The following is a 10,364-nucleotide window of genomic DNA, read 5'->3' on the forward strand; positions in this document are numbered from 1 at the left end:
GTGCATGCAGCCCGTAGTAACGAGTTATTAGACGTTATCACGTCAAAAATGTCTATTTCATATGAACAAGTACATTGTTACAATTTTGCTGACCTCCACACCAGGCAATGCCTGACCTGTGGAGGATGACAAAGGAAAAACATTTCGCACTACATCTGTATCAATTTGTTATTTATCTAATGAGGAAAACTGACATTTTTATCACTTCACTATATAGGTATAACGCCCTCTGTCACTATCAAATAACATACATTTGTCAGAAGATTTTTGTAGGCGTTGCAATACTTATATGCCATATGCATAGTATATTGTTCATGCAGTGGTGGCAATGGCGATCTGCCCTAACCTACAACTTGCCTCATTATAAATTTACCTCGCCTCTTCACTGTCTAGTCATAACCAATAAAACAATACGCCTTCCAACGCAAATATTTCAACGGAAACATAATTTAAATGAAACTGTGGCCCGCGCCGTGAAATGATTTCGGTATTAAATAAATTAAATTCAAATCAATGCGCCTAATAACGCCTCGGAACGGTACTAGTTGTTTATTATTCAAGGTGGGCGCTGCCGTCGAAATGCAGCGACAGTCTTCACATGAATAACTCCTTGATAACCGATCTCGATGAAGTTTTTTCTATAAGGTCGATACGACTGTTTGGTGGCCGACTGGTTGCGAACAAGGAATGGACAAAGTTGGCTACGCACGCAGCAGTATTTATGAGAAATTATACTATCTTATATCATTCTTTATAAAAAAAATTGTAGCATAAATGTTTCTTTTCTACTTTGTCCTTTTATGTCTCACTGCAGTCACTGCTGAACAAATGCGCTTACTAATCACTGCAAAATACGAAGAGGTCGTCCCATCTTCTCTGATTTGTTATGTCTCTTTTCTGGCTAATCGACGGTGTCCAGTCCAGCCAGTCACTAGCCAATTTGGCCCACCGATACATTTAGGCGGACATGTCTTGCCCTCTTGAGCTTGGAAGACTTAATTAGTATTTAAAAAAAAACCGGCCAAGAGCGTGTCGGGCCACGCTCAGTGTAGGGTTCCGTAGTTTTCTGTATTTTTCTCAAAAACTACTGAACCTATCAAGTTCAAAATAATTTTCCTAGGAAGTCTTTATAAAGTTCTACTTTTGTGATTTTTTTCATATTTTTTAAACATATGGTTCAAAAGTTAGAGGGGGGGGGGACGCACTTTTTTTCCTTTAGGAGCGATTATTTCCAAAAATATTTATATTATCAAAAAACGATCTTAGTAAACCCTTATTCATTTTTAAATACCTATCCAACAATATATCACACGTTGGGGTTAGAATGAAAAAAAAAATATCAGCCCCCACTTTACATGTAGGGGGGGTACCCTAATTAAACATTTTTTTCCATTTTTTATTTTTGCACTTTGTTGGCGTGACTGATATACATATTGGTACCAAATTTCAGCTTTCTAGTGCTTACGGTTACTGAGATTATCCGCGGACGGACGGACGGACGGACGGACCGACGGACAGACAGACATGGCGAAACTATAAGGGTTCCTAGTGGACTACGGAACCCTAAAAATGATGGTTCATATCATAAAAATAATTCATGAATCGGTGAAAAGGTTAAACTACACTTTCTCTAACTTGCTATCATAATAAAAACAAAACTGCGCGCAAGCTATACAGGATTTCGGGAAGCAATTTATAAAGTTTATTGTTTAACAATACGTCACCTTAATTCCCCATGACACCATCAAATTATTGCATCTCGTTAACTCAATGCTTAAGTGCCCGTCACATAGACGGTTGGAGGTCAAATCAATCTCCAACAAACGCCGTAACGCTTGAGTAAGCGTTAACTGCAACAGGTGAGATGCAACTTGCATGTGGTTTCTGAATTTGACTTTAGAATTTCAAGTAATTGCAAATCCTGACTACTTAATTTCTGAAGAAAGTAAATTCAACCGTGTTAACGCGTATATGATACAAAAACAAAAAACATCTATTTATGTTATTCTTGTACAATTTTTAGGGTTCCGTTCCAAAAAGGTACAACAGGAACCCTTATGGTGCGACTCTGACCGTCTGTCCGTCTGTCACATTACTAAATATCTCGAGAACTACTAATGCTATCAAATTGAAAGTTGGAATAGTTGTGAACAAGAACAAGAACCTCTACAAGTAAAAAATATTTTTTTTTTTTTTATAATTTTTGAATTTGTACCAAAACGAAAGGGGGGTAAACTGTAAATTTCAAGTTACTAGGTCAAGTGGGGTATCGTTAAAAAGAGCTCAAATCGAACGTAAATAAACTATTTTGTAAAAAAAATTTGTTGTGGAAAAATAAAGAATTTTGAAGGAAAATTAAAAAAAAAATACCGTCCCCCCACCCCTTATCTCCGAAGTTTCCAACGGAAAATTATGAACATTTTAGGAAACATTGGTTTTATGCTAAATATTACAGGAGCTATACACAATAATGCTGATTAGTACTTCTAGCTTCTAGTCTTCTAGTCAAGTCATTAGAGTTATATGAGAAACATGAGATTATTTTAACTAGGTAGTTTGAAACAAGTTTGTACGGAACCCTCGGTGGGCGAGTCCGACTCGCTCTTGACGGTTTTTTTAAACTACGAGTCACAATGTAATGAAGTCGTAGTCGTATTGACGACCGGTTTGACGCTATCGCTGGTGATAGTGACCCTTCTGCTAAAAGCCGATGGTCCTGTGTTCGAATCCCGGTGAGGGCATTTATAATAATTGTTTGGTGATATTTTGTTCCTGACTTATGGATGTTTTCTGTGTATGCTCGTATCCATACTTAATATTATAAAAGAGAAAATGTGTGTGTGTCTGTTTGTTTGTCCGTCTTTCACGGCGAAACGGAGCGATTAATTGACGTGGTTCTTTAAGTGGAGATAGTTGAAGGGATGGAAAGTGACATAGGCACAGATCAAATAATACTCATAGTCAGTAGCAATATATTACGTGATATTATTTCTTTGAAAATTTCTAAAATAATGCATTAAATTTGTGTTGTCATCGATGTTTGTATTTAATTTATAATGTACTTAATTTATGACGCTTCAAATACCTTTAAATCTATTTGATAAAAAATAATAATCGTCAATCGTGACACTTGGCGCCATCTATGATTTCTATTTGGAAATAATTTTGCAGTGTTCCGGATGAGACCCCATGACATAGGCTACTTTTAGTCTCTTTTTAACATCCCACTTTCCTTAAATGAGGGCTGGAAGTTTGTATGGAGCATGTAGCGAGCGAAACCGCGGGCAAAAGCTAGTATTTCTATAAATACCGTATGTCCGTATACCGTCGCCTAGCACCCATATACACCGTGTCCAATAAGGGGTAAGTAATAAGAGATATAAGAACGTATCGTATATTACTTATAAAATATACGCTCACTTTGTATAAAACTTGTTCAGCATAACGTTCACTGCTTATAATGCTCAAAATCGATAATAGCAAATCATCTAATTTCGAAGTTGATAATGTTTATTCTCTATAATATCAGTGTATATAAAGATTAATGTATATAACGTTAAGGATACCTAATATTTATAACATATATTAATCAATTATTCTAACATCAAAAGGTGTAATGTTCATAATATCTAAGATCTATGTTTATAACGTTTGGGATGCCTAATATTAATAACATATATTTTTCAATTAATCTAACATCAAAAGGCTTAATGTTCATTCTGTGTGTAAGATTTTAAATGCATAATAACCTAACCTAACCCACTTTCTTAGCAACAGTTTTGTATGGGGGTCGCAGTTCTAATCTAACCTAAACCTACTTTCTTAGCAACAGTTTTGTGTGGGGGTCGCAGTTCTAACCTAACCTAAACCTACTCTCTTAGCAACAGTTTTGTATGGGGGTCGCAGTTCTAACCTAACCTAAACTAAACCTACTTTCTTAGCAACAGTTTTATGTGGGGGTCGCAGTTTTAACCTAACCTAAACCTACTTTCTTAGCAACAGTTTTGTATGGGGGTCGCAGTTCTAACCTAACCTAAACCTACTTTCTTAGCAACAGTTTTGTGTGGGGGTCGCAGTTCTAACCTAACCTATTTCTTAGCAACAGTTTTGTGTGGGGGTCGCAGTTCTAACCTAACCTAAACCTACTCTCTTAGCAACAGTTTTGTATGGGGGTCGCAGTTCTAACCTAACCTAAACCTACTTTCTTAGCAACAGTTTTGTGTGGGGGTCGCAGTTATAACCTAACCTAAACCTACTCTCTTAGCAACAGTTTTGTATGGGGGTCGCAGTTCTAACCTAACCTAAACCTACTTTCTTAGCAACAGTTTTGTGTGGGGGTCGCAGTTCTAACCTAACCTAAACCTACTTTCTTAGCAACAGTTTTTTTGTGGGGGTTGCAGTTCTAACCTAACCTAAACCTACTCTCTTAGCAACAGTTTTTTTATGGGGGTCGCAGTTCTAACCTAACCTAAACCTACTTTCTTAGCAACAGTTTTGTGTGGGGGTCGCAGTTCTAACCTAACCTAAACCTACTTTCTTAGCAACAGTTTTGTGTGGGGGTCGCAGTTCTAACCTAACCTAAACCTACTTTCTTAGCAACAGTTAAATGTTATATATGGAGAACGGTATGGTATATATAAACTGATATTAAGCTAATATAATCATTATATTAAGTAATGTTATTTATGGTGGACGGTATACTTAGTGTATGGTATATAAACTGAAATTAGCTAATTTAAACATTATATTAAGAAATGTTATGCATGGTGAACGGTATACGTAGTGTATGGTATATAAACTGAAATTAAGTAACGTAAACGTTATATTAAAAAACGTTATGTAAAACTAATATTATGGCAATTCAGCGTTATTTCTTACAAAAGTATTGATGTTGGTGTTATATCTAACGTTCATTATTGCTGCTGAACGTTTGTAACATGAAATTATATATATTAACGTTATATCTCGTGGGACGCATCCCTAAATAAGAATTTGATGGCCTGTGATCCCTATATCTTTAGAAATGAGGTAAAATGTGAGTATTCGGACTTATTGGACACGGTGTAAAGCACCATTAAAAAGGCAGCACAACGACCCCAATGACCACGACTACTCTGACAAGAGTATACGACTAAGAAGAAGAGAAGAAGAGCACCCATATAGTACAACATTATTTTTATAACAGCCAGTGTGGAAGTACCATTAGTTTTGCTAAGTTTTGGGCACACCTCGGACACAGGCGATCAATAATTCAAATATATGAAAGAGGCGCGTTCCTAGCACAAAGTCTAAGCTCGTGTAGGTGAACGCGTACTATGCTTGTATGAGTGAGATATGACAGGTCGACTGTTCGCGTTTTTGACAGGCGGTAACTGTGAGGTAACCGAGATGGGGTGGGCGGCACTTTCAGCGGGGAGCGGGAGTGGCCATACTGTACGATAGTACTCTTTATTATATTGTGGTTTGATGTGTGTAAGGTGCCCTACAATATTTATATTTTAGGATTGTCCTAAATAAATAAATAAAAGTTCATAATGCAAAAAAACATTAAGTAACAGCATTAGTTAATGTTAATAGTTATTTGTTATACAAGGTTGTAAACGCCGAGTGTGGAATTGAAAAACGAGCAAGTGGGATTCTATAGTGAACCACGAGCGAAGCACTTTCAGAGAATAGAATCCTGAATTTGCGAGTTTTTTAACACACGAGAAGTAAAATACATTTGCACCCGGTGTAACACAAAACTTTTCCCCTCACTATAGTACGAAACTGCAACGCAAAAAATGCGTTTATCACTGCTTTCAGTAGTTCCACAGGTGGTAAATCATCTTTATTACTAGATTCACCTACTCGTGGTTTGACTTTATTCAAGGCCAAATTACTTTACCCACTAGTGGATAAAATGCGTTTTTACGCGCTGGTATTAAAGGACAAAACACTTGTTTCCGAGCTAGTGAGGGGATAAATAAATAAAAGTTCATAATACAAAAAAACATTAAGTAACAGCATTAGTTAATGTTAAAATAAGTAGTAATCAAGTAACTAATGTAATGAAGAAGCAATCAGCGATTAGTCGTGACCAATTCCCCGCTGTTGCCAAATATTTCCATTCAAGTATCAATTTCCTTAATAGTTCTGGTTTTTTACCATTAATTTATACTTATATACTTTGGTAATTAAATTCTTGTACTGATGTTCAGTACAAACTACATTTTATCCACAGTTATAGCAGAGAGAATGTATTTGAGCAGGTAAAATTATATCAAGTTCATTTTTAGGGTTCCATACCAACATACAACATACAGCATTTCCCAGAAGGCAAATCACATTTCCATTTACTCATGGTGCGACTCTTTCGTCCGTTTGTCTGTCTGTCTAAAGCCTTTTTGGTCTATTTTCCGAAAACAAGAAAAGTTCGCCTGTCTTCCAAATTTCAAATAAAAGGAAAAAAACTGGATGAAATTGTTAGTTGGGTCTCTAAAAAAATAAAAAAATCTGGATGCTTGAAAAAAAAAAAATTACCAGGAGAACCTAAATTAGCTTACTTTTACACTTTTTTGTCGCCTGTATTTCTAGTTCTGAATGTACAGCTTCTTGGGAAGGGGTTCTTCCAAAATAACTTTTCCAAACATTTATTCACCTTTTTTGCTGCAGGATTCTACCTCATCTGTAAGTCGTCAATGTGTCTGAAAACTGTTCCCGTATTCCTAAGGATACCCTTGATTTGGTCTTATCCTTACAATGTTCTGTCTTGATTCCGCTTCAACTTACTATGCCAGAGAAACCGTGAAATGTATGAATCTAAAACATGAATTTAGTACCCAAACTAAACCCACGTTATGGGATGCACGTCCGTCCAACAAGCATTGTTGTGCCTAAGACAAGGGTGTATTAAGACAGAATGTTGAATTGGAAGGATTTGAATGTTCGGAAGAAGCTGGACAGTCAGAACTGGAAACCCATTGGCAACAAAATAGGGTACAAATAAACTAATTTAGGTAAAGTATTTCTACTCAGTTTTGTCATTTAAATTTTACAGTTTCTTTCCGGTACACACCCTTTATTTGTAACATAACGGAATATCGCAAGAACTTCGTACATATGGGGGGCGGTTGGGCAAATGTAACTGGTCCATTCTTTCCTTGTTTTACAATATTTGCATTATTATATATAGTGTCCACCGGATAATCAGTGGCTATTCAGTGGATACATGTAGAACTCAACATCATAGTGTAATAATGGAAGAAATGGATCAGTTACAATTGACCCCCAGTCGAGATTTGCCCCGCTGTACCTTAAGTAGTTATAAAAGTTGCTAACCTGTACAAAATTGAAATTGTTATTTTTATATGAAGCTAACTAACTGTGGAAAGTTTGACTCGCACTTAGCAGGTTTTTTCTTCATAAGAAAAAACGCCATTTAAGCATTTATAATTTTTATAAATGTCACACATTTGTTGTTTGACTTGGAGTCTACTTTTTATAAGGTTTTTTTTTTAATAAAAACACGTGTAGATTTTATCTCCACACGATTAACATTATTTACTTTTTTAGACCAAATTTTTAAAGATCCTGTACCTGTCAGTGTATAATTTCTGTTTAAAAAATACTACACATGTACGGTTGTTTACCATTACAAGCCACACACATTTTATTGACCTTAGTAGGTATTACAGCAACAAAATTAAATCGTCATTGAGAGAAGCTGGTTATGTAATACTGACAGGTCTGATGCGCCTCTTGCACCTTCGATTTGGTGAATATTTATTTGCTTGTAAACAATTTTTTAATTCAACAATTTACCATAAGCCACTTTATGAATAATTATTGTATTTTATTTAGATTCAGGGATTTTTTGAGACCTTAGTTTGAGGTCGGACTGCTATTATAAAACCAGATGGATACGTGTGAAATAACTTTGTTTGAGTAGAACCGCGATACTAGTAGTCGGTGCCTAATCAGATGGAAATAATAATTTTGTCAGTTCTATATTTGTTACACGTTGGTTTCGTAAGCTGTGGATCGGGGACAACTGGATACAAGTTATTAAACTTCGCTATACCGGACGCGCGGTTATTGAAGAAATCGCTGAGATTTGATGAAGACATTTATCTCAACTTTACAGAACTTGCCCACAAATACAAATACTCCACCGAGGAACACCATGTTGCCACCGATGACGGGTACATTCTGACTGTGTTCAGAATTTTGCCAAAATGTCGAAACATCACCGGCTATCCCATAATATTGCTTCACGGTATCTTCGATAGCTCAGACGTGTTCATTCTAGCCGGACCGCAGAATGGGTTAGGTTATGTTTTGACTGATAATTGTTATGATGTGTGGGCCGCTAACCATAGAGGCAACGTATACTCGAGGAAGCATGTGGCTCTAGATCCAAACAAAGACTCCGAATACTGGAACTATTCGTTCGACGAACATGGTGTTTACGATCTTCCGGCCGTTATAGACTACGTAATGAATAGCACTGGTCTGCCGAAAGTGAACTACATCGGACACTCCCAGGGTACCACGGATTTCTTCACGATGGCCTCTTTAAAACCAGATTACAATGCCAAAATTCAGCTCTCAGTGCATCTAGCTCCAGTTGTATTTTGGAAAAACTTCGGTATACCAGTATTAAAATTTCTAGCGCCGTCTGTGAATAGTTTGAAAGATGCTCTAGACAAAGCCGGGCTCAGTGAGGTTTTAGCCAAGCATCAGTTGGCTCACGTCTTCATGGAGTACTCTTGTCGTTTTGTTCCTAACGAAATATGTGGAACTGGCCTCTATATTACTACAGGATACAAAAGTGGTACTATATCGTCCAGGACATTGTCCGCTGCAGGAGGACATCTCTTCTCAGGAACATCAACTAAAAGTTTGGCGCACTTAGGACAGCTGATAACCTCGCAAAAGTTCCAGCGCTTCGATGAAGGAACGTCGGGGAACATCCAAAGATATGGTACACGTCTACCACCTGAATATGATTTGTCCAAAGTGACATCTCCAGTGCTTTTGATGACAGCTCAAAATGACTATCTTTCACCTTTGGAGGACGTTAAAGAACTGGCTTCGAAACTACCAAATTTAGTAGAAAACGTAATTATTCCTAATCCAACGTGGAGTCATAATAATCATTTGTGGGGGAAAGATGTTTGGAAATTTGAACTTCCTAAGATTTTAGAGTATATAAAGTATTATAATTCTTAGTGTTTTTACTAAGAACTAGTTCTTAAATATGAATAAATTCTTAAAGTGCAGGACATTGTGGAGTTAAAATATCCAAAGATTATGAATAAGTTAATTTACAGACATTTATAAATAATTGAAACATTAATTAAATCAAATATTAAATAGTCTTTTTACTTAGATCGATGAATAAGTATTTAAGTTACTATTTCACTTACTTTGTAAAAAAAACCCTTAGATAGCTACTTTTTTTAGAAGCTTTTATTTAAATTGTTTGTTGACATTTTGATTTGTTAACAAACATGTTATATATCTATTATATAAAATTTATTACTCCATATTTTATCCATCATTTTCCAAGAACCGAATTCACGAAGCGACGGAAAACAACCAATTAAATCATCAATATTACTGACATAAGTTCAAAAAAAGGTATAAGGAAAAACATCGTAGTACATAAATAGACGGTTGTTACTTAGCTACGGAACTTTTCCGCGAACCTGTACAAGGACATCGGAGATAATATTTTATTTGGTAAATTAATTTGTGATTCCTTAGAGACGAATTTAGATAAGTACAATTATTGTACACGGTAACGGAGGCATAAAATTGTTTTATTTCTGTTAATTAGCCTAATGTTATCCACTGTGCACCGCCCCGAGCCCCCTTGTAAACAGTGGCCAATTTCTCTCTTTAAAAAAAAACTAATGTATTGTTGAAAGTGTTGACTAGTTTCAAATGTCAGTAACACATACAAAAACTACATTAAACTACAATATTGTTCTTTATAGTCACTCCCTATCAGTAATAGTTCCGGAGATATGGCCTATGGAAAAAAAGCGAACCACTGTCGACCACTTCACCCTGTATGGTGTTTTTTCCCCGCACTAGCTCGCAGAGTAGTTCATTTCTTGCCAGTTCGAAACTTCAAACGGCTGTATGTAAAACCGGGTGGTGAATTTCACCACCCCCTATCTTCCCGTAGGTGTTGTAGAAGTTGAATGTGGGATGTGAGTTAAATTGTGGTGTAGGCAAAAGGCTGGCAACCTGTCACTGCAATGTCACAATTCGTTTTATTTAAACCCCTGAAGCTCGAGTAGTTTCATGTGCTCTGCCTACCCCTTTAAGGGATACAGGCGTAACTATATGTATATAAAAATCAGATGATTCTC

General features: G+C 36.4%; 1 protein-coding gene across 1 annotated transcript; it reads left to right on the plus strand.

Annotated features, from left to right (window-relative positions):
- Positions 1-7,938: 7,938 nt before the first annotated feature.
- Positions 7,939-9,372, plus strand: LOC125241273 (lipase 1-like). The gene has a single exon (XM_048149662.1). It carries the CDS (start codon positions 7,963-7,965, stop codon positions 9,211-9,213), a length of 1,251 nt encoding a protein of 416 aa, XP_048005619.1. The 5' UTR covers positions 7,939-7,962; the 3' UTR covers positions 9,214-9,372.
- The last annotated feature ends 992 nt before the right edge of the window (positions 9,373-10,364 follow it).

The sequence above is a fragment of the Leguminivora glycinivorella genome, chromosome Z (assembly GCF_023078275.1).
Source record: "Leguminivora glycinivorella isolate SPB_JAAS2020 chromosome Z, LegGlyc_1.1, whole genome shotgun sequence".
NCBI classification, from domain to species: domain Eukaryota; kingdom Metazoa; phylum Arthropoda; class Insecta; order Lepidoptera; family Tortricidae; genus Leguminivora; species Leguminivora glycinivorella.

What these genes read in the sequence shown, in the direction of transcription:
- LOC125241273 (XM_048149662.1), top strand. Translation starts at nt 7,963, where the DNA reads ATGGAAATAATAATTTTGTCAGTTCTATATTTGTTACACGTTGGTTTC.